Source organism: Theobroma cacao, chromosome 2, assembly GCF_000208745.1.
Source record: "Theobroma cacao cultivar B97-61/B2 chromosome 2, Criollo_cocoa_genome_V2, whole genome shotgun sequence".
Lineage (NCBI taxonomy): Eukaryota > Viridiplantae > Streptophyta > Magnoliopsida > Malvales > Malvaceae > Theobroma > Theobroma cacao.
Window position 1 is genome coordinate 777,268 of NC_030851.1, and position 24,327 is coordinate 801,594.

The 24,327-nt window shown below is 38.8% G+C and overlaps 3 protein-coding genes across 12 annotated transcripts in view; 1 reads left to right on the forward strand and 2 right to left on the reverse strand.

Moving 5' to 3' along the window:
* The window catches only part of LOC18607095 (disease resistance protein At4g27190), a 27,085-nt gene continuing 2,758 nt past the window's right edge, over positions 1–24,327 (reverse strand). For 2 of the 4 annotated variants that reach the window (XM_018115292.1, XM_018115293.1), the window contains exon 2: positions 1–3,139. In XM_018115292.1, coding sequence (XP_017970781.1) covers positions 217–3,126 — 2,910 coding nt within the window. In that variant the 5' untranslated portion in view covers positions 3,127–3,139 and the 3' untranslated portion in view covers positions 1–216. Of the gene's footprint in view, positions 3,140–3,664; positions 4,026–4,242; positions 4,393–24,327 lie in introns of those variants that run through there. The other 2 variants (XM_007041090.2, XM_007041089.2) reach the window with 2 other exon arrangements.
* The window catches only part of LOC18607098, a 22,666-nt gene continuing 10,867 nt past the window's right edge, over positions 12,529–24,327 (forward strand). For 3 of the 7 annotated variants that reach the window (XM_018115281.1, XM_018115282.1, XM_018115287.1), the window contains exons 1-7: positions 12,530–13,541; positions 13,619–13,765; positions 13,847–13,963; positions 14,040–14,186; positions 14,268–14,384; positions 14,461–14,607; positions 14,689–14,805. In XM_018115281.1, coding sequence (XP_017970770.1) covers positions 12,655–13,541; positions 13,619–13,765; positions 13,847–13,963; positions 14,040–14,186; positions 14,268–14,384; positions 14,461–14,607; positions 14,689–14,805 — 1,679 coding nt within the window. In that variant the 5' untranslated portion in view covers positions 12,530–12,654. Of the gene's footprint in view, positions 13,542–13,618; positions 13,766–13,846; positions 13,964–14,039; positions 14,187–14,267; positions 14,385–14,460; positions 14,608–14,688; positions 14,806–14,882; positions 15,027–15,164; positions 15,288–16,020; positions 16,148–16,263; positions 19,596–19,940; positions 20,282–24,327 lie in introns of those variants that run through there. The other 4 variants (XM_018115286.1, XM_018115285.1, XM_018115284.1 and 1 more) reach the window with 4 other exon arrangements.
* Positions 20,428–22,110, reverse strand: LOC18607097 (probable disease resistance protein At1g12290). Its single transcript, XM_018115295.1, has one exon. The coding sequence runs from the start codon at positions 21,994–21,996 to the stop codon at positions 21,025–21,027; it is 972 nt and encodes a 323-aa protein (XP_017970784.1). The 5' UTR covers positions 21,997–22,110; the 3' UTR covers positions 20,428–21,024.

A 24,327-nucleotide genomic window follows, 5' to 3' on the forward strand; every position in this document is an offset into this window, starting at 1 on the left:
TAGGAAAAGCATCAATAGCACCTGTTAAAAACTAAAATCAAACACAAAGTCCAACAATATGTCCTTGGCTAAAAAATTATGAGGAATCTCCAAATCCAACAGCTGTTAACACTACGAAGCTACAACATCCACTCAAACTAAAGCAGTTAAAATCTTATGTTGTTCTTAATTGTTATCATTACAGCAGTGCAACCTAGAATAACCAGAAGAAAACATTCACCTGAGGCTGCAGAAGGATTGAAGGTGGTCTCTAACCTCACTGTCTTGCCACTGCAATGCTTCCCACCATAGTTGTTCTCCTTCTATTAATTTTAGCTCTGTTGCATTGTTTTTACTGAAAGGTAGTGATTTCACCTTGGGACATCCAAATATCTTAAGCACCTTTAACTGGGGCCATGCCAATGACTCATCCCCAGATATAGTTCTTAATTTCGGCATGTCAACCAGTTCCAAAATCTCTAGACTTGGAAGCTCAATCAACTTTTCTATCTTGAAGCAACTTTCCATTACCAATTTTTTGAGTTTTGAGAGCTGTTGAATCACCCCATTGGAAAATAGCTTTGTCAACATTGGACAACACTTCACTACAATAGTATGTAGTTTTGACAAGCTTTTTCCTGAAATGGGGCCTTCGAAAATGCTCTTCAGAAGGAGCAAATTCCTTAAATGTAACTGTTCCAAGATCGGTAGAATGTCCATTTCTCCTTCCCTTTCGGCATCTATAGTACTTGTGATTTTATCGCATCGCTCAATCAGACAACTGCGAACATGGTTCAGGCTGGCAACATTCATGAAGTCTGATAGACATTTGATGTTGTTGTGACCGATCAATTCCAATGCATCAGTTTTAGGAAGGACATCACGAACTGTAGAATCATCATTGCCAGTATAGCAGTATCGCATATATCTATTTACCTTGTATTCCAAACAGTCAAGAATCAGAGGGTTGTTTTCGCTTTCACAGCCAACAAAAAACCAAAATGAGGTTAATTGTTCGTGATCCCTCCATGATGGCCTGTTTTCAATAAACATTTTGAGGATCTCTGGTCGCGGAAAGCTTATTCTGAGAGTAGTTAAATTCTTCAAGAAAGCCACCTCCTGAATGACTCTTTTTGCAACATCAATGCACCAATGGCCATAGGGGGTCACATCAATCATCAGTTCCTCCAATCTTGAAAGACTTGAAATCACTTTGTAATCAATTTCCTTATCACGATAGTCTTCTGTATTGCTGCATTTATGGTATGACATGCGCAAGCACCTCAGGTAAACTAATTTGCCAATAAGAAGAGGTATGAATATTATCTTGCAGCCTCGAATGTCAAGCACCTCAAGAAAACGAAGTTCTGCAACTTGGGGAGGCAACTTTGTTATGCTGGGGCAATCATTTAAGAAAAGAGCCTTAAGTCTAGTCAATGTTGATACAGATAATGGCAGTGATGCTATTCCTGTTCTGTACAAGTCCAAAACTAGAAGTTTCTGCATGTTCTGAAAAAATGATGGTGGGATGGTAGCCAAATTGGGATTTCTTTGAAGCAATAGCGACAAAAGCTTGTTGCAATTTGGACTTTCTGGCAACTCATGCAGTTTTCCTTCAATCATAGAGATCCTTCTTGCCTCTTGCCAATCTGTAATATTTTGAGGATAAGATGAATGTTCACCTTTTAAAGCAATGAATTTGCAATCAGGCTCTTGTGAGGAAATGTATAAGGCAACTTGTCGGACACTGTTGTTCACTTGAACATAGATCATTTTCTCACCTTTCTCTAGCAATGACACATTGACTAGATGCCCCAATATGTCACGTCCTTTATCCCGTGCAACTCGAAATTTCCACCTGTCATCAATAGTGCCAAGTAGTCCTTCAGCAGCCCAACACTCCACTAAATGATCAACATATATCTTGCTATCAGCTGGATATAATGCACCATACAGAAAGCATTTCTTTTTCTTCTCATCCTTCAGCTCATGATAACAGAACTTAAGGAATGCATGCATGTTTGTTAAGCCTGGGATCTCAATTTCTGGCCATTTTTCAAGTTCTCTCAATCCATTCCTCCATTCAGAATCACTGTCCTTTAATTTAAAGGAACTTGCCACTGTTCTGATCACAAGTGGGAGTCGATCACACTCATCTGCTACCAGCCGAGCAACTGGTTCAACATCAGGGAGATCTATTTTCTCAGCTGCTATCTGTTGAAACATCCTCCATGCCTCATCTGAAGATAATCGATCCACTTTGACCATTCTTTCTGTCATTGACGAACAAACATGACGGAATTCAGTAGTCAATACCACTTTGCTACCATTTCCATTATCTGGGATTCCAATCTGCTGCAAATCAATGGAGTCCATGACTTCATCTAGGAGCAGCAAATACTTCTTATCCTTCATCTCTTCTGATATGATATTTGCAAGTTCACCAGGGCACATAGCAACTTCCGTCTTGAGTTTAAGTCGCTGTGCAATGTTCAGTTGCAGTTTCTCATCATTCCTCTCGCTTGAAACATTTACCCAAATGACTATATCAAACATTTTGGCAACTTCTTCGTGGTTATTCAAGTTCTTCATTATTGTTGTTTTCCCAACTCCCACTGTGCCAAAAATGCCGATTCCTTTTAGTTTATCACTTCTTAGCAACTCCAGTATTTCTTGTAATGATCTTTGGAGGGTAGGAAATCCTTCAAGGTCTGGTGCGTTCAACTTTAAGATGGCTTCTGGAGGCTTATCTACCAAAAATCCTCCTTGAAAATCTCCCTCTTCCACAAGTCTCTCAACTTTCTTGCACATGGTAATGGCCTTGCTACTATAATTTGAGCCGTGCCTCCAATCTGAGGCTCGCACACTATCATATTCAGCTCTTAATGTTTCCACTTGTTGAAGAGTCTTTGCAACGCTGCTAAGCCACTTTTTGTAGCATCTGGTGGTTGTTTTTGTTCTATTTTGTTCCACCGTCCCCTCATGATCATCCCTTTTTGCCTGGAGCTTTTCTGCAGCAGTTATCATCATGTCGAAATTATTATCCATGTTGTTCCATGAACTATGCTTCCCCATAAGGTAGTCGAAAGCTCCTTTTGCCCCATCTTTTGCAATTTCTTGTAGCAATTCCTTTGCCAATTCAGCCATTGTAACTTCTATGCTGCAACATAGCATTGTGACAAAATCAGATGCCTGCTCATATTTATTGGAAGGAAAGAATAGAAGAAAGCATGAAAGTATCACAAATTTCTGAAGTGATCAGGCTAAGATTTTGCAGCCAAAATATTTCTGTTTCTTTTTAGGAAAATTGATTGATTTCTTTGTGTAATGGTTCTGTCTATTCTCCTATTTTTGTATTTTAGTAGCAGGATTTTTTTCCTTTTCTTTTGGATAAATAAAACTTTTTACTTCAAAAAAAAAAAAAAAACAGATGCATGCTGAGCACCGGCAATTGTTAAACCCCAAATAAGCTGATCATCTCATCATAACTTGCCAATCTACCTTTTTCAATGCACCATTCAATCCTAACTACATTATCTAGAGGAGGGTTCAAAGCTTCATGCATAAACCTGAAATCTTACCCAGAAAACAGAAGTAGAAATGGCTCTCCAGATTCATTCCAACAGTCACAATCCAATTATATTTGTTCCAACATAAGAAAAAAAACATATATCAAATTTCTTACCTTTTATTTGCTCTCGACTTCAAGTCATGAAAAGAGTTTCATGCAACAATCTGTGGGCTTATACTCTTTATGTTTTTTTTGTGTCTTGTTTCTGGTGTGGTGTTGTGCTGGTTGTAAAAGAGTCTGTTATGAACTGGGTCTTTGGGGAGCTCTGCTTGTATCTGGGCAGGGGAGAAACAGGGTTATTTTCCTGTTTCAAGATTCTGAGTCTACAGGGTGTGGATGTTGTAAGGAAGAATTATCTGTTGTGTTTCTTGGGTTGCTGTGAGCAGACAAGGAGAAGAGGGACTCCCCTCATCTAGAGGGGAGGTTCTTCCCTTGACTCTTGTTGCAATTAATAAAATTCAACGGGTTTACTTGAGAGTTTCAAACTAGTTCAAAGAAACAAGAAAAATCTAGCTAAGGTTCAAAGATCAAAACACAATCAATCAATCAATCAACCAACTTTGATTGAAACGACAAGCACATAAACTACTTGGTCTTGTACTGTCCCGAAGCATTCTCAAAAGCACCCGACAAAGATTTATGTTTCAAACCATATTTTGATGAATTGTGTAATCTACTAACAGAAAACTTACATATGTCTACTGGCAGATGATGGACCGTTGACTCAGGAGATGCAAGAGATTTTTTGGCTCTGATCTGGAATGCCCATACACCACTTGAATCTCATGACTCACTTTTCATATGTCTTTGTAAATAGATAGATTATTGTCTTTGCTAGATATAATGCAAGAACTAGTTATTACATCTGTAACATACAAGAAGTTTCAAATGAGCTTCCTCTAGCCACGTGGAAGATAAAAAAAAAAGAGAGGTAGAAAGAGAAAGAAAAAAGCATGTGAAAAGGAGGTTGAAAGAGGCCCGGGCCATAGTCTATTATTCTTAGATGTTATCTCCTGATCAATAATTGTATGCCATGACACCATTGTCCTGTCCAAACTACTGTAGTCAAAGTCAATGCCTGGCGCTAAAATGTCAATTGTGGTTTGCCTTGGTCGGTGTATATTTTTTTAAAAAATAAAGAATTTAAATTCTACTTTTCTTTCTTCAATAATTTTTTTATATAAAAGAAATATATTAACTTAAATCAAAATTACATCATCTTTGACCAAATAATATCAAACATATTTCTAAATAAAATAATAAAAATACTAGATGGTAAGCCTAATAAAAAATTATTATGATGTGTTGCCATCTAATCTGTACACTGATTAACTTTAAGATGTACGTGAATTACATAGCAGTCTCAACTTCTCTGTAACAGACCTTTGATCTTTTACAGTAAATTAGCATAAAGGTTCAAGTTAGAAATTTTTTTGATATTTTTTGGAGCACCAACAAAGAGTCAATTTCTACCAATATCTTTCTATAACCTTGGTTCCAACAAATTTCTAATCCTTGATATAAAGCCCATAGTTCTGCTGCTAGAGAGTAAGTAATTCCTATTTTGTATATAAACCAAACTAACCAGAAATCATTTTCATCTCTGACAATACCACCTGCTGTTGTGAGACCTGGTTGCCCTCGAGCACTACCATCCACATTAAGTTTGACAAAAAAGTGCAATGGTTTTGTCCAATGTATCATCACTTCCTGCCTGGTTCGTCTTCCTTGTTTCCCTAAGATATCCCAGGCTTCTTTAGCTCTTGTCCAGATTTGTTGCCAATCATTGTTAGGCCAAACAAAAGATGCATTGAACACTTGTAAATTCTGTCAGTACCACAAAAGCCAAATTCCATGAATGAAAATAACTTTCCATGGTATGCCTTCAATCTCTGCTGTATTAAGTACATTGGAAGTCACCCACTGGTTTAAATCCATCTGATAAAAATTTGATTGGATAAATGAAGGCTTTAGGCGATTCCACAAGCTCCTTACGCATCTACAATCTCTAACCTCATGTAATATGGTTTCCTCATGACTCTCACATCTAGGACACAAATCCATATTGCTTATATTTCTTCTTGAGAGCCAATATCCCGTTGGCAAGGAATTGCGTAAGACCTTCCAAATGAATAAACAGACTTTCCTAGCACGAGGCAACTTCCAAATAATTTTCCAGAAACTAGAGTTGGCACTAGTACTTACTTGTTGGCATTTGTAGGCTGAGTTAGCCGTGAACTCCCCGTTGCTAGTAAGTATGCAAACTGTGGCATCATCTTTTTTGCTATTGGGATCAATGAGAACCGCTGCAATACGTAGAACAATGTGCATAGGTAAAGCTTGATTCAGGTATTCTAAATTCCATTGTCCATTTTCATCACAAAAGCTTACAACTGGTAAGCTGGCTTCTATATTTGATATGTCCCTATTAGCATAATCAATCAAAGGTCCACAATAGAGCTAAGAATCAACCCAGAATCTCGTTGCAATGCCATTAATGACAACCTTCCCCAAGCCTTTCACTAAAGCATTTCTTGCTTTCAAAATACTTCTCCATACATGAGAGTCCGATGACTTAACAGTCACTGTCATGAGATTATCATCTCGCAGATATTTCTTTTGTAAGATATCTACCCATAGATGGTTTGTATCCATTAACAACCTTCAGCCAAGTTTCCCCAGTAGTGCTAAATTTAAAAATCTTAAGTTTCTAAGTTGCAATCCTTCTTCCTCTTTAGATGAACAAAGTTTCTCCCAGCTTACACCATGATTCTTTTTATTACCACAAAAATGTCCCCATACAAAGTTTCTATTCATCCTTGCAAGCTCTTGAATCACATTTTCTGGTAGAAAAGAAGTCTGCATCAAGTAAGCAACTATTGAACTTGTTACAGACTGTACCAATGCTACTCAGCCTGCCATTGATAATTGTTTGTTGCTCCAGTGTTCTAGCCTTGCCTTGACTTTAATGATGACGTCGGTGTAGGTAGTTTTCGAAACTCTACCATGTATGACTGGGGAGCCTAGGTGTTTCCCAAAATCCTTGGTCAATGGAATTTTCGCAGCATTACTCAAAGCTCTTGCTCTTGATAGGGGAACATTGGAAGACACTAGCATTCTAGATTTCTCAAGGCTTACTTTCTGACTTGAAGCTAAGCAAAATTTATCAAGAACTCTCACTATAGTTTGAACTTGATTCACTGAGGCTTTTTTGAATAGCATCAAGTCATCCGCAAAACAAACATGTGTTAAATAAGGACCCCAGGTTGTCACTGCTAATGGTTTCCATCTTCCAAGATTGACTTATTCATTTATCAACTGTGAGAGTTTTTCCAAGCACAAGACAAAAAGATATGGTGAGAGAGGATCGCCTTGTCTTATTCCTCTGGTGGGAGTAAAAGTTTCAATTGGTATCCTATTCCAAATAATCGCAAAAGTTGGTGATCTCACAATGAACAGAATAATGTTGATCCAAGATAAAGGCATACCAATTTCCTCGAGAACTTCTTGAATGAAATCCCATTTGAGTCTGTCATAAGCTTTCTCTAGATCTATCTTGATTGCCAATGCACCCTTCTTCCTTTTTAATCTTCGCATCGTATGAACAGCTTCTTGAACCATAATAATATTGTCCGTCGCTTGCCTCTCTGGAATAAAACTACATTATGTTTTTCCCACTAAGTCATTTAATAGCAGGCTCAATCTATTAACTAGAACATTGCTAATTAATTTCATTGAAATTGTGCACAGACTAATAGGACGAAATTGAGATATCTTCTCTGGTTTCTCTATTTTTGGTACGAGAGTAATCAATGTGTGATTGAGTTCAGCAGGGAAATTACCATTTTCATAAGCACGTTGTACAAATTTAACCAAATCATGACCAACAGTCTCCCAATTCTTCTGAAAGAAAGTAGGTGGAAATCCATCAAAACCTGGGCTTTTATTAGGTTGCATGTCGAACAAAGCTCTTTTTAACTTCCTCAAATGTAATGGGTCTGGCCATCTGTTCAACTTTATCATCACTAAGCTTCCTAACCAAAGAAGAGTTTAAACGGACTCGTATACCATCATCTGAATAGAAGTTTGAGTAAAATTCCACCACCATCTTCGTTAGCTCTCTCTTGTCCAAACACCATGAGTTATCATCCCTCTTAAGAGTATTAATCTGCTTCTTGCGTTGCCTCCCTTCTACAATTGCATGGTAATATTTTGAGTTGCAATCTCCATACTTTAGCTAATCAAGCTTAGCTTTCTACTGCCACATGACTTCCTCTTGATACAGAATGAGATTAAACTCCTCTACTAACGCCACTTCTAGATGCTGTAGATAGTTATTAGGGCCTTGGGCTAAACGTATGTGGATTCCTTTTAGTCTGGCTAGAAGACGCTTCTTTTTCTTAGCTAAATCCCCAAAAGTCTCGAACTTCCATTTATTCAATGCTTCTACCAATTTTCTTAATTTTGTGGAATTTATAACTCCATCACAATCCTAGTGTGCTTGGAGAAATTGCTGGAAGTCAGGATGGGCCATCCATGCATTTTCGAAGCGGAATGTTTTAGCTAAATGGATATTTCGGCATGCTTTTAGACAATTTACCAGTACTGGATGATGGTTTGAATGAGTTCTAGGAAGATTAAAGATTTTGGCTTCAGGAAACATTGTACTCTATCTGTCATTTGCCACTGCTCTGTCTAATCTCTCTCTGGTGAAATTGAAGCCATCATATTTCCTACTCCATGTGTATTTTGCACCAAAAGCTCCAAGATCTGATAGATTACAAGAACATAAGCAATCAATCATCTGTTTATAGTGAGCCACATTGACGCCATTCTTGCCAGTCTTCTCATCTGGCGAAAGAACTTGGTTAAAATCACCTATAACCATCCAGGCTAGATCATGTATCTCACTAGACAGTTTCAAAGAATGCCACAGCCATTTGCGTTCTTCTGCCTTCGGACTACCATAAACTGCTATCAAAAGCCATTCATCATTATCTGACCTAACTGTCATATGAACTAACTGAGATGAATATGCCAGAATATCTATTTCCACAGCTGTTGATTCCTATAGCACCCATATGCCTTCTGAAAATCCTTCCGCCTCAACTAGAAAATACTTCGAAAGTCCAATTCTTCTATAGATTAAGTTGGCCTTTTCCCCTGCAATTCTGGGTTCCAAAATAACTACAATGTTTAAACTATGGAAACGGATTAAGCTTCTAATATTCCTAATGCTTCTACGAGAGGAAACTCCTCTCACATTCCAACTCAATATTTTCAACATAAATTAAACTAACAAGTTGGATATAAATATCAAACTTGCAGATTTATATCTTCATAACTTCCATCACCTCTGCTCCTTGATCACTGTCGGCATTAGCAGGAACAATGTCCATTTCAAAAGAATCTTCCATGCTATTGGTTTCTTTCTCTCTTGCTACGCCATTCACACCTACTCCCACTTGATCCTTTGACCCCTCTTGATTGCAAACTGTATTACCATTGACCAAATTATCTTGAGGTGGTTGGTTGTTCATATCAGATTTGTCTTCCAGCCCTATAGTATGAGTCTTCATTGCCAAATTGCTCTTCTTAACAGCTTGATCTATGCCTGTTCCATCATTTTGTTTACTTAGCAGGTCCGAATAGACTACACGGACTGCACTTGCCACCTTTCCTTTGCCTTTGGTGCTAGATGAGGCTAGGTTTCGATTTGACATCTATACCACACTTTGTAGACTCTTTTTTAACTCCTCTTTATTTTTACCCCCCACCATCTGCTGCTTTGTATTTGCCACATTGTTTCCAATTGTGTTCTGTTCCAGTGATTCCGGGACCACTACTTCATTATCAACATCAGAGAGATCTTCTTCAAGAACTGTAAACCGAGAACCAGTGTTAGTTGTCTTTTGTGTTGTTGCTTCTTTGTCTACTATTTTGACTCTTGAGCTTGGTGGCTTTCTATAATTCTTTCTGGCTATCATCCATGGCCCAAATTTTTGGTTTTCATACTCCTTATTCCAATTGTTGTTCTGCTCTTCCATATTCAAATCTTTATCTTTATTTTCAGTTGCTTAGTTCAGATTCTTGGCAGTGCAAACTTCTGTGTTATGCCCAAACCTCCCACATTGAAAGCACACCATCCGAATACCTTCATACTCAACTTTCTGCCAACGTCTACCGAAAAACACTTTTGGCACCAAAGGTTTTGGAAGATCCACCTCGACACACAGCCGTGCAAATTTTCCTCCGGAAATATCAACTGTGGTGCGATCAGTTTCCACCATTCAGCCTACTGCATTTCCAATCCTCGTTAGTACAACTTGATCATAGAACTCTAGTGGCATTCCTGGCAATCTGATCCATGCTGCAACGGAGTCCACAGTTCCTTCTTCTGATCTAAATCCTGGAGACCAACGTCTAATGGTGAGATAATGTCCTGCAATGATCCATGGCCCATCAGTGAGAACATAAAAATAATCCGATTTGTTGTTGAACCGAACGCAGTAATACCCACTGTCCAAGTTTAACGATTGAAACTCTCCTTGTAATGACCATAATTGCCTGATTCTGTTGCATAGATAAGTACAACTGATGTCATGACCTAGCAGCTTCACAATCAGGGTATGCTTCCAAGGCTGACGGATGCATTTCTTTTCCTCCTTAGTCAATCGAATAGAGGGTCCCTCTGGTGCCTGGTCTATGGTTTCATCATTAGAATCAGTTTCATAAATAAACTCTCCATCCTCCTCAGTATTATCATTCTCTAGTCCGGTAACATGGCTATCTCTAACAAGCATATTGCGATAGGAGAAGTTCGCATTCTCTTCTAGTTCTGAGTGTGAAATGTGCCCAGTTTCAGTATTCTGCCCAGATCTATCAACGGTTTCTTCGATGCTTGACCGAACTCGTTTATATCGTGCTTTCTCGTTTGGTAAGGATTCACGAAAACCAGCCAGTGAAGGAGGCTCCCCTGCCGGATCCGCCTCCATGAAGAGACAGAGGAAAATTTAGGGTTCAGTGAAGTAAATTTTGCTTTTTAAGTAAGAGATTAAAATATTGTGACAAGGGACAAGGGCGTGCCGACCAAAGTTTGGTTTTCGCTAGTTCAAAGAACATATGGGCGTTTCTTCAACTTGCTCTTCATTGTTTCATTTGACTAAATTCATGGAGCAGATCTTGGGAGTGAGCGGGCGGCTCTCGCTTCTTCTCACATGAAGTTTGAAAGCTTTCAACAACGCTACCGGAGTGTGGAAGAGTCCATGGCAGATAGGCTATTGATGAGATGGGAATTAATCATGGGGGGTTGATGCTCAGCATTTAACAGGTTGGTACCCGAATCCCCTACATATGCAAGCCAGATTGGTCCTTTTTGTTGGATGAATCATCCTCCCAGGGATTAGATTTTTATATTTGAGACGTAATTTTTATGCAAAGAAGACTAATAAGATTTAATTACACAGGTGGAGCACTTGATTTCCCAAGTTTTACTACATTTGGAAGCTCTCGTCCTCCATTCATTGATTACTAGTGAATTGTTAACCGGCATTAGGGAAGTAAAAACCATCTGCCAAACTCGTATCAAGGTATAGCTGGACACAGTAAGAGTACAATTTCAAGTTTAACTGAGCCTGGAAATTGTTAACTCTGAGCGCTCAACTATAAATTGGATACGACAAACTTTTCCTGCTAATTCTTTCATTTTCCAACCCTTACGGACTTTTTTTTTTTAATTTGACAACTTATTCTCGATTCCTGGTGCAAATTACTACATGCTTTCAGCTTCGAATTCACTAATTTTCTATTCTTAGATGCCAATGTCCTGCTACTTTTTGGCTTGTATTCAATCACACTTGCTGGACGAAACCTTATCTCCTATTGTCGAGATTTTATGGTAGTACATCTAATTCTTTCTTTCTTTTTTTTTTTTTTTCCAATAGAGACATGGAGAGCTGGGAACGTAAGAATGTTAGAAATGAACTAAGACAAGGAAGGAAGCTAGCAAAGCAGCTCCAAGCAAATCTCAAACAGTCATCTTCCTAAGAAAATCCTGAGTTAGTCCAAAAGATCGTATCTTCCTTTGCAAAAGGCACTTTCAAGGCTTAACTGCAGCACCTCCTCTATGGCAGCCAAGCTGCAGCCCATAGCTCACGGCTCGCTTGCTCGTGATGGAAGTCACCAGAGTAAGGACTCTGACCATGATATCATGGAGCAAGAATTCAAAGTTTAAGATTTCTTCATGAAAAGGTACATGTAGACATATGGGAAATTTATGATGACATAAGATGGAAACCTAAACCAATTTATGCTTAATTGCAGTGAAGTAACTGAGTCACAGCCTAAAGGACTTGCAACTGGAATGTCTAAATTCCCGCCTCCTTTTAGTGGAAGCTTCTCAAGTATGGACTCCTCAAGTACGGGGAATTTGGAAGCCTTTGACGGGTATGTTTCCTCTCCTTTTTATGAAAGCGATACGGACTCTGACTATGGATTCAAGGAGCAGGAGTTCAAAGTAAACTACGATATCAATAAAAAAGTACTTTCTCTATTTCTTTTTTTATCTAATTTTTTAAATGTCATATAATATATTTCATATTTCTAATTTATTTTTTCTATTAAAAATATTAAATATTTACTTTATAATTTTTAAAAATTTTAATATAAAATATTTCAAAATCAAAACTTTAATTTTAATTTTCATGAAAAGAGTACTTGGCAGGAGTACTTAAGATGATCTATAAAAGGGAAAACTAAACCAATTTATGCTTGAGTGCAGTGAGGCAGCCGAATTAAAGCCAACAAATGTTTATGATAAATAAATAAATATACAAAAAAGCTGCCGCCGGAAATAAGATATATAAAATAATATTAGAAACGATTGTTATAATAAATAATTATTGGAGAAATATTGGAACTGATTTTGCAAAAATAGGCAATAATATTTGCATTGACTTAGCTTTTCTTTCTGTTTTTCAAAGTCAAATAATTTGCCCGAAAGTGTTCAAGGCGGTTCATGTCATCATCTACCCAAAAATTTCTGCTCCTCTCTTTCCCTTCTCTATCCCCGAAAGGACCTTTCTTCATCAGCAGCATCGTCGATCATGGACTCTCAATTTCACGCCGGGGAGCCACCGTCAAAGCGTCAGCTACAAATCCAAGGTCCACGCCCACCCCCTCTAAAGGTCAGCAAAGACTCCCATAAAATCAAAAAACCACCTCACCCACCATCCCACGCCGCTGGTCCCGCAGCAGCAGCAGCAGACCAACGCCGTCCCGAGCCAGTAATCATCTACGCCGTCTCACCAAAAGTCATCCACGCTGAAGAATCCGATTTCATGTCTATCGTGCAACGCTACACCGGACTTTCATCCGGTACCTTCTCCGGAGACGGCGACGTCTACCGGGCGGCGAGGTTGGCAGCGACGGAAAAGGCGAGTTCTAGCTCGAGAGAGAAAATAGGGGACGTGGGGGTCGCGGGTGAAGGTGCGATGGAAGAGGGTTTGATTCGAGCACTGCCAGGGATACTTTCTCCGCCGCCGGAGACGTTGCCAGAGGTGGCGGTGGGATTCTTTTCCCCCGTTCGTACGCCAGGGGGGACGTTCTTATCGCCGGCGGCGAGGTTGGCAGGGACGACAAAGGGGAATCCTAGCTGGAGAGAGAAAATAGGGGACGTGGGGGTCGCGGGTGAAGGTGGGATGAAAGAGGGTTTGATTCGAGCACCGCCAGGGATACTTTCTCCTGCGTCGGAGACGTTGCCAGCGGTGGCGGCGGGAACATTCTTTTCGCCCGCCGTAGCAGGGGGGACGTTCTTATCGCGGGCGTCGGAGGCGAGAATGATGTCGGCAGACATCATATATGGTCAATCAAATAGTTGCAGTGTGAAAGATGAGTCAAAGCCTGCGGGACTTGCAAACATAATGTGTAAGTCCTTGTCTGGCTATAACTTGGAGGAGCAAAAGCTCACAGTCAGTGATGCTTCCAAGAAAAGGTGTGTATAACAGGCATATGGGCAATTTATGATGATATAAAAGGGACAACTAAACCAATTTTGTGCTTTAACTATAGTTCTGCAGGTGAGTTACTACCCACAGAAGTTGAGTTTAAAAAGCCCAAATCCTCGCATTATCTTGGCGAAAGCCTCCCAAGTAAGGACTCTGACTATGATTTCAAAGAGGAGCAAGAGCTCAAAGTCAATGAAACCTTCAACAAAAGGTATGCTGTATATATTTATGGGTAATTTGTGATGATAATTAAAAGGAAATCTGAACCGATAATTTGTGGTCAATTAAATAGTTGCAGTGTGAAAGATGAGACAAAGCCTGCAGGACTTGCAATCGCAATGTTTAAGTCCTTGTCTGACTATAACTTGGAGAAGCAAAAGCTCACAGTCAGCGATGCTTCCAAGAAAAGGTGTGTATAACAGGCATATGGGCAATTTATGATGATATAAAAGGGACAACTAAACCAATTTTGTGCTTTACTATAGTGCTGCAGGTGAGTTACAACCCACAGAAGTTGAGTTTAAAAAGCCCAAATCCTCGCATTATCTTGGCGAAAGCCTCCCAAGTAAGGACTCTGACTATGATTTCAAGGAGGAGCAAGAGCTCAAAGTCAATGAAACCTTCAACAAAAGGTATGCTGTATATATTTATGGGTAATTTGTGATGATAATTAAAAGGAAATCTGAACCGATAATTTGTGGTCAATTAAATAGTTGCAGTGTGAAAGATGAGACAAAGCCTGCAGGACTTGCAATCGCAATGTTTAAGTCCTTGTCTGACTATAACTTGGAGAAGCAAAAGCTCACAGTCAGCGATGCTTCCAAGAAAAGGTGTGTATAACAGGCATATGGGCAATTTATGATGATATAAAAGGGACAACTAAACCAATTTTGTGCTTAACTATAGTGCTGCAGGTGAGTTACAACCCACAGAAGTTGAGTTTAAAAAGCCCAAATCCTCGCATTATCTTGGCGAAAGCCTCCCAAGTAAGGACTCTGACTATGATTTCAAGGAGGAGCAAGAGCTCAAAGTCAATGAAACCTTCAACAAAAGGTATGCTGTATATATTTATGGGTAATTTGTGATGATAATTAAAAGGAAATCTGAACCGATAATTTGTGGTCAATTAAATAGTTGCAGTGTGAAAGATGAGACAAAGCCTGCAGGACTTGCAATCGCAATGTTTAAGTCCTTGTCTGACTATAACTTGGAGAAGCAAAAGCTCACAGTCAGCGATGCTTCCAAGAAAAGGTGTGTATAACAGGCATATGGGCAATTTATGATGATATAAAAGGGACAACTAAACCAATTTTGTGCTTTAACTATAGTTCTGCAGGTAAGTCGCAACCCACAGAAGTTGAGTTTAAAAAGCCCAAATCCTCGCATTCTCTTGGCGAAAGCCTCCCAAGTGAGGACTCTGACTATAATTTCAAGGAGCAGGAGCTCAAAGTCAATGAGGGCTCCAGCAAAAGGTATATATAAGGGCATATGAGCAATTTATAATAATACATTGCCAACTAATCAAAAAAAAAAAAATTACATTGCAAAGAGAAGGCCTCAATTAACCTTTTATCTTAAATTGGTTTGAACAAAACAATTTCATGTTGCAGGAAGGATAGGGAGAGGAGGACAGTATTGGTTCACTCTGGTACGGTCCTAGGGGAACTTCCTCCTGATGGTTACAATTGGAGGAAATATGGACAGAAAGTTATTCTTAATGCAAGATTTCCAAGGTAGAGACACTTTCCTCTTTTAGCGCATATTATTAAAAGCAAGATGCAATTGATGCTTTAATTAAGGCTCAGACCGCTCCGTTTAGTTGTTATTTTTTCTTCATAAAGCCATTAAGTGTGTTATTTAGGGTTATAGGTTAATCAGTTTATTCTTTTGAGAGTTAAAGTTCACACTTTTCTTTTTTGGTATATGGAGAAGATATTTCTTCCTTCCTTATCATGTCTTTCTTGAAGCCATTTTCGTATATCCCTTCAGAATGCATTGCTTTAGAGTAACACTTGAGACCTTCAGTAAAAAAAAAAAAAAAAAAAAAAAAAAAAAAAAAAAAAAAAAAAAAAAAAAAAATTGCTGAAACATTATCACATAAAATCAATGTAGGCCAAAAACCAACTCTATGTGGACAGCTTAAACTGGACTTTTACTCCTCTGCAGTTCCATTATTATCTGTTCCAAGCAAAAGATGTTTTATCAGTATGAGCATTCTTGACTGCATGCTAGTGCAGCACCTTGGTGCCTAACCAATGGCATGATTTAATATTTTTTTCTGGATTTAATGTAGAATAACTGTTCTAGACAATTGTGTATATTTGATAATAACTCCCATTTCCTTGAGAGCTAGTGTCCCAAAGACATGCCATGTAGATGTATTTCATATATCCTATTTTTGATGAAACAAATTTCAAAATTCACTGAGCTTTAAACATGAAATAACCTTTCTTCTCTGTCTTACAGAAAGTACTACAGGTGTGAACATCGACACAGCCAAGGCTGTAAGGCTATAAAGCAAGTCCAAAGAGAGGATAAAGATCCAACGATTGCCTGGGTTACTTACTATGGAGGACACACTTGCACACTAGCTGTACAAAACCTACTTTTTATCATGTTCCATTTAGATTAAGGTCTTTCTTAGATAGATTAAATTAATTTAGATACTGATATTCTAGTGATATAAGTATTTTTCATGTATGTTTGCAGCCTTTGGATACTGTACTTGGCGCCTATGGAGATGACAAAAAGGATTCACAATCTAATCTTCAGTCAAGTGTACACAGTCCTGACAATCAAACTTGCATTTCGTCAACCGAGCTGACAAGTGAGGTTCCAAATTTAGGGCTCAACCTGAATGTGTTTCCTGAGAAATCATTTGAGTCATATCCAATGTGGGTAAACTTTCATGAAAATGAAGTGAGGAAGAATTGGAAAGTGCTGAACAGGAAGAAGGATGTGCTACTCTTACTTTCATCTTATCCTATGATTATGATTGACAAATCTGAAACAGATAAATGGATTAGTGATGTAGTGGCAATCATGAGACATGTGAAATCAACAGAAAAGATTTTATTTGGTGTAGAGGTAGCGAAACATTTGCCAGGAATCACTATGCTACACAAACTTTCTGGACGTGTGCAGAAGTTGCTGGATGTTCCCTTGATGAATGATATTGAGGGAGTTTTACCGGTAGACTTGGTTGAGGACCTATATAGGCCTACAGAAGCTGATTTAAAACCCCTGTTGGAAGTGAAACACAATATAATTAGCGGAAAGACATCAAAATCTAGAGGTTCACCAAGTAACAGTGAAGGGGCAGCAATAGAAGCTGAAAAACAATTGCAGCCAATGCCTGCAAAATGTAAAACTCTGGTAGAAGATACTGAGTTGTCAGCCAAAGGAACACTGAATGCACCAGAAGAAATATTTGACTTGGCAATTTATTTAGCTGTTTGTCAGATCGTAAAATGTATAAACAAAGAATATATCTGGTGTATTACAATCAGTGGAAGAGATAAGAAAAGGGTGCTAGAAGCAATAAAGCAGCACCAAGATATAGGTTCCGATTTTGGATATATCATTGTATTCACTGTGTCAGAAGATCAAAGTGGGGCAAATGTTCATGGTGTCTTTCACCTGCGGAAGGGTATTTGGCTAGGTGGATGCGTTGATCCTGTTCACCTTACACATAAATATTTTGACAACTTGTGCTCCCTAGGAATTTTATTGCTTACAGAGGATGATTATGACAAGAACATGAACCTGGATCACTCTACACTCCCATTTTCGATAAACCTTAACAAGTTGGTTGACCATAAACATAGTGATTCAAGGTTCATAATCTTTACTTCTGAAATGGCAGCAGACATGGAGATAAGAATGGAGGATCATTTGTTGTCATGGAAATTGTTTTGTAGGATTGTGGGTGAAGGTTTGCTTTCTCCTAGTATCCAACAGATAGCAGCAAGTTTGGTGAAAGAATGCCGTGGCAATCTCCTCGCCGTCATTCTAATGGCCAGGTCCTTGAAGAAAGTTGTTGATAATGTCAACTTGTGGGAACTTGCTTTTAAAAGATTGACGATGCTACCTCCATCTCAGATAGAAGATATAGACAATGTCCTGATTAATGCATTAGCGTTCATTTGGGAGCGTATTAACAATAAAACAAGACATTGCATTAAGCTTTGTACTTGGTATCCCAAGGGAGAGAAAATTGACAGAGTCTCACTAATACAACATTGGATCCAAGATTGTCTGGTAGATACCTATGATGAAGGTACCAACATTATCCAAAATCTTGTTGATACATTCCTGCTTAATATTGTGGAATTAAATCACGTCCAACTGCGAAGAGAGATCTATGATGTATTAGTAAACCCACTAATTCTTCAAATGCATCCATTATATCTTATGCTAGGCGGGGCGAGATTGATTAAACCACCAGAAGAAGAGGAATGGGATGCCAAAGTGATCCATTTGATGGATAATAAATTATCTGACCTACCAGAATCTCCAAAGTCACCCTCACTAATTGCATTGTACCTTCAGAATAACTTGGATCTCATGGCTATCCCATCTTGTTTCTTCAAGCACATGCCTTTGCTTCAAATCCTAGACTTATCACATACCAGTATAAAATCTTTGCCAGAGTCAATTTCGAGTTTGGTTAACCTTCGAGAACTCCTTTTGAAAGGCTGTGAACTCTTAATACGACTCCCTAGGCATGTTGGAGAACTGAAGAATCTTGAGAAGCTCGACCTTGACGAAACTCAGATTATAGATCTCCCAGCAGAGATTGGACATCTTTCCAAATTAAAAATTTTGAGGGTCTCATTCTATGGATATATGAACTGTAGCAAAACAAGGTTGCGGCAAGATACAATAATTCCCCCTGGAACAATATCAGGTCTCTCTGAATTAACTGAATTAAGCATTGATGTTGATCCAGATGATGAACGCTGGAATGCTACTGTGAAAGCAATTATTGAGGAAGCTTGCGACCTGAAAACTTTATTACAGCTTAATTTGTACCTGCCAAACATCGAAATATTGTGGAAACGAAGAACAGGTAGCACATCATTGCTCCATTACCCCTTGCCACGTGTCAGATTTACTGTTGGTTATCACAAACAGCAGGTCATATCTCGAGTACCAGAAGAAGTAGAAGCTTACTTCAATAAGGGCGACAAATGCTTGAAGTTTGTCAAAGGCAAGGATATCCCAGCTGAAATGAGAATGGCAGTCAACCACAGCACAGCATTTTTCCTGGAAGGTCATGCTACAGCTAGGAGTTTGTCGGATTTTGGAATTGAAAATACCAGGCAGCTAAAATTTTGCTTATTGACTGAATGTAATGAAGTCCAAACCATCATTGATTGTGCAGAGTTTCCTGAAGAGCAGACTGATGCACTTGGAAACCTACAAGACTTGACTATATATTACCTGAAGAATTTAGTGAGCATTTGGAGGGGGCCTGTTCATAAGCACTGCCTAGCTAGCCTGAAGTTCCTTGCACTTCATAAATGCCCCAAATTGAGTATCATTTTCTCGCCAGATTTGGTTGCTAATCTTGCCAATTTAGAAGAGCTCATTGTTGAACACTGCCCTCAACTGACCAGTCTTGTGAGCCTAATAGGTCATGCATCCAGCAACTCAGCACCACAACCAAATTGCTTTCTTCCAAGCTTGAAAAGAATATCACTGCTTTACGTGCCAAATCTTGTTAGCATTTCTAGTGGCTTGTGCATTGCTCCAGAGCTGGAAAAAGTAGGCTTTTACAATTGCCCGAAGCTTAAGAGTCTTTCTGCGATGGAAATTTCAAGTGAAAATTTGAAGATGATCAAAGGAGAAAGTCGCTGGTGGGAAGCATTGGAGTGGAAGAACTCAGAGTGGGGGAACCGGCTGGATTATCTGCATAGTATCTTTTCCCCACTTATTAAGGAGAGAGATGTGAAGGCGCAATTGGCCGAGGAGGGAATTATGCACCAAGCTTCAACTTAAACAAGGAGAGAGATGTGAGGGCGCTGGGCAACAGCCAGGTAATTTCTTTTAAATTAAGAAGGTGTCCTTTTATTTGTCATCCAAGTAGTACAAGTAAATAAGCAGATAATGGGCTTAATAATGGAGGATGAGCAATTCACGAAAGGCTAATATCTGACTCCCCTAACCCCACACCTCCCCACAACCCACCACCCCCCCCCCCCCCCCCCACAAAAAAAAAAAAAAAAANAAAAAAAAAAAAAGAAAAAAAAGAATCAACAAAAACAGTAATAAGAACCACTGGGCACTTCTGTTCTTTTGTTTTTTGTCAGATTTCTCTATGTTCTTCAGACTATACTTCTCATGATTTAAGTGATTAGTCTTGGACAAAACTGTATTTCCAGGAGTCCAAGAGCTAAATGTGGAACCATGACAGTTTACATTGGTGGCTCGGATTTTGAATAAATTGAAGGTCAAAACCTCACACCAACATGGATGATAGTTTATTTTGTCTGAGTAGGCAGCTGCAGGCGTAGCTTGCCGATAGTGTATGCACCTTTTGTTTTTTCCTGATATTAAACCTTTTATTGGATTTCTGAGAGATACATTTCTAACATGTATATCATCACGTTAAGGGTTCAATGCCAGAACATTGGCGGGTATTTCAAGAATTAGTTGTTTGCTATAATCCCTGTCAAGTTTTATTCTGATTATGTTGAAATTGTGATAAAGAGCTTTTGCATCATTTTTTGTCCTCTTGCAATCTCTGTTCTTTGAATGAAAAAAACTGAAACTCTGTGAGGATTTTGAACCAATTGCTTTATAAAATTTCAAGCATATTGACGTATCCTCGAAGCAACCTAGAGTTAAAGCAGCAAATAAAAATTTGTTTGGGACCTAGAGTTAAGGCAGTGCAAATTTTAGGCTTATGTCCAAAGTTTTTCTTTGTGCTATAGTAAAAGGTAACTAGTATGAGGAATCTACAACATCATTCAAACCAAAGCAGTGCAAATCTTTTGTTGTTCTTAATTATTCTCATTACAGCAATGCAAACTTGAATAACCAAAGAAACATTCACCTGAGGCAACAGAAGGATTGAAGGTGGTCTCTAACCTCACTGTCTCTCCACTGTAGTGCTTCCCACCGTATTCGTTCTCCTTCTATTAATTTTAGCTCTGTTGCATTGTGTTCACGGAAGGGTAGTGATTTCACCTCGGGACATCCAAATATCTTAAGCACCTTTAAATGGGGCCACGCCGATGACTCATCCGCAGATATAATTCTTAATTTCGGCATGTCAACCAGTTCCAAAGTCTCTAGATTTGGAAGCTCAGTCAACTTTTCTATCTCGAAGCAGCTTTCCATCACCAATTTTTTGAGTTTTGAGAGCTGTTGAATCTCCCCGTTGGAAAATATCTTTGTCAACATTGGACAACTCTTTACTACAATAGTATGTAGTTTTGACAAGCTTTTTCCTGAAGTGGGGCCTTAGAAAATACTCTTCAGAAGGAGCAAATTCCTTAAATGTAACTGTTCCAAGATCGTTAGAATGTCCATTTCTCCTTCCTTTTCGGCATCTATAATGCTTGTGATTTTATTGCATCGCTCAATCAGACAACCCCGAACATGGTTCTGGCTGGCAGCATTCATGAAGTCTGATAGACATTTGATGTTGTTGTGACCGATCAATTCCAATGCATCAGTTTTAGGAAGGACATCACGAACTGTAGAATCATCATTGCCAGGATAGCAGTATCTCATATATCTATTTACCTTGTATTCCAAACAATCAAGAATCAGAGGGTTGTTGTTTCTTTCACAGCCAACAAAAAACCAAAATGAGGTTAATTGTTCGCGATCCCTCCATGATGGCCTGTTTTTAATTAACATTTTGAGGATCTCTGGTCGTGGAAAGCTTACTCTAACAGTAGTTAAATTCTTCAAGAAAGCCACCTCCTGAACGACTCTTTTTGCAACATCAATGCACCAATGGCCATAGGAGGTCACATCAATCATCAGTTCCTCCAATCTTAGAAGTCTTGAAATCACCTTGTAATCAATTTCCATATCAGGATAGTCTTCTGTATTGCTGCATTTATGGTATGACATCCGCAAGCACCTCAGGTAAACTAATTTTCCAATAACAGGAGGTATGAATATTATCTTGCAGCCTCTAATGTCAAGCACCTCAAGAAAACGAAGTTCTGCAACTTGGGGAGGCAACTTTGTTACGTTGGGGCAATCATTTAAGAAAAGTGCCTTAAGTCTAATCAACTTTGATACAGACGACGGTAGTGATGCAATTCCTGTTTGGTACAAGTCCAAAACAAGGAGCTTCTGCATGTTCTTAAAAAATGATGGTGGAATTGTGACCAAATCGGGGTTTTTTTGTAGTAATAGAGACAAAAGTTTGTTGCAGTTTGGACTTTCTGGCAAGTCATGCAGTTTTCCTTTAATCATAGAGATCTTTTTTGCCTGTTGCCAATCTTTCAGCCTGTGGGTATAAGGTTAAGCTTCACCTTTTGGAGCAAAAAATTTGCAATCAGGGTCTTGTGAGGAAATGTAAAAGGCAAATTGTCTGACACTATTGTTCACTTGAACATAAATCATTCTTTCACCTTTCTCTCGCAATGACACATTGCCACATTGGTTAGATGTCCCAATATGTCATATCCTTTATCTCTTGCATCCCGAAGACTCCTCCCGTCATCAATATTGCCAAGAAGTCCTTCAGCCGCCCAACACTCCAGTAAATAATCTGTATATATCTTGCTATCAGCTGGATATAATGCACCATACAGAAAGCATTTCTTTTTCTTCTCATCCTTCAGCTCGTCATAACAAAACTTGAGTGCTGCATACATTTTTGTTAAACCTGGGATCTCAATTTTTGGCCATTTTTCAAGTTCGCTCAATCCATTTCTCCATTCAGAATCACTGTCCTTTAATTTGAAGGAACTTGCCACTGTTCTGATCACAAGTGGGAGTCGATCACACTCATCAACTACCAGCCGAGCAACTGGTTCAACATCAGGGAGATCGATTTTCTCAACTGCTATCTGTTGAAACATTCTCCATGCCTCATCTGAAGATAATTTATCCATTTTGACCATTCTATCTGTCATTGGCGAACAAACATGACGAAATTCAGTAGTCAATACCACTTTGCTACCATTACCATATCTGAGATTCCAATCTGCTGCAAATCAATGGAGTCCATGACCTCATTCAGAAGCAGCAAATACTTCTTATGCTTCATATATTCTGATATGATCCTCGCAAGTTCACCAGAGCACGTAGCACGTTCCGCCTTCAGTTTAAGTCGCTGTGCAATGTTCAGTTGCAGTTTCTCATCATTCCTCTCCCTTGAAACATTTATCCAAATGACTACATCAAACATTTTGGCAACTTCTTCATGGTTATTCAAGTTCTTCAGTATTGTTGTTTTCCCAACTCCCTCTGTGCCAAAAATTTCGATTTCTTTTAGTTTATCGCTTCTTAGCAACTCTAGTATTTCTTGTAATGATCTTTGAAGGGTGGCAAATCCTTCAAGGTCTGGTGCATTCAACTTCACAGTTTTTTCTGGAGGCTTCTCTACCAAAAATCCTCTTTTAAATGCTCCCTCTTTCACAAGTTTCTCAACTTTCTTGCACATAGTAATGACCTTGTCACTATAATTTTTTTTTTTAAGATTAAAAGTATTTCCATTAAATCAGGGTGAAATCCCCGATGTACACAAAATGGAAAGGACTAGGAGAGACTTGGTCCAGGTGCCCTTCCTGAAGCTTGGCATACAAAAAAGCCAGCTGAAAACAAAATGCTATACAACTACAAAATTTGATATAAGCAAGACTCAAAGAAGTTACAGCCACCCTTAACAGCCAAAAAGGGCGAAGGGAGAGCAAGAGTGAGAAACATGGCCATTTTGGATGTTTCTCCCTCTTGCAAATCCATACTCAAGCAAAACAACCCAAAAAGCTATTGGCCTTATTATGCAAAAAGTGATCTGCACCAGCAACATAGCAGTAAACACAGTCAAAAGCATGCCCAATCACTCAAGCAGTTATGGAAACACACATAGCAGATCATGTCACTATAATCTGACAGCCACATAGAAAGTGAGGACCCTTCCGTTTCATACTCAGCTTGTAAATTTTCCACTTTCTTTTAGAGTCTTCACAACTTCAGTAGGCCACGTGTTGTAGCTTATGGAAGTTGTTTTTGTTCCGTATTGTTCCACTGTCCTCTCATTGTCGTTCCTTTTTGCCTTGAGCTTTGCTGCAGCAGTTTTCAACATGCTGATATTATCATTATGCTATTCCATGAACTACGCTTCCCCACAGCGTAGTCCAAAACTCCTTTTACCCCATCTTTTACCAAATCATTTAGCAATTCAGCCATTATAACTTCGACGCTGCAACTGGCATTCAAATTAAAAAAAAATCAGATTTTTTTGTAATTGTAACCAAATCAGATGTCTGCTTATATTTAAACTGTTTGGAGGGAAAAAATATACAAGTCAGATTCTGTAATTTGTTCTTTTCTTATTTTTTCGTATTTGTTTAATTGCTAGTCCAGTTAAAATAATGGATACCAACTGTTTGAAGAAAGTTCTGCAGATAATGGGTCTGTCTATTCTCTTATTTTTTTTTATCTTTGTAACAAGATGTTGTTTCCTTTTCTTTTGGATAAATAAAACTTTTACTTAGAAAAAAAAAAATCAAGTGCAAGCTCAACACCAGCAATTGTTAAACTCCAAATAAGCTGATCATCTCACCATAACTTGCCAAT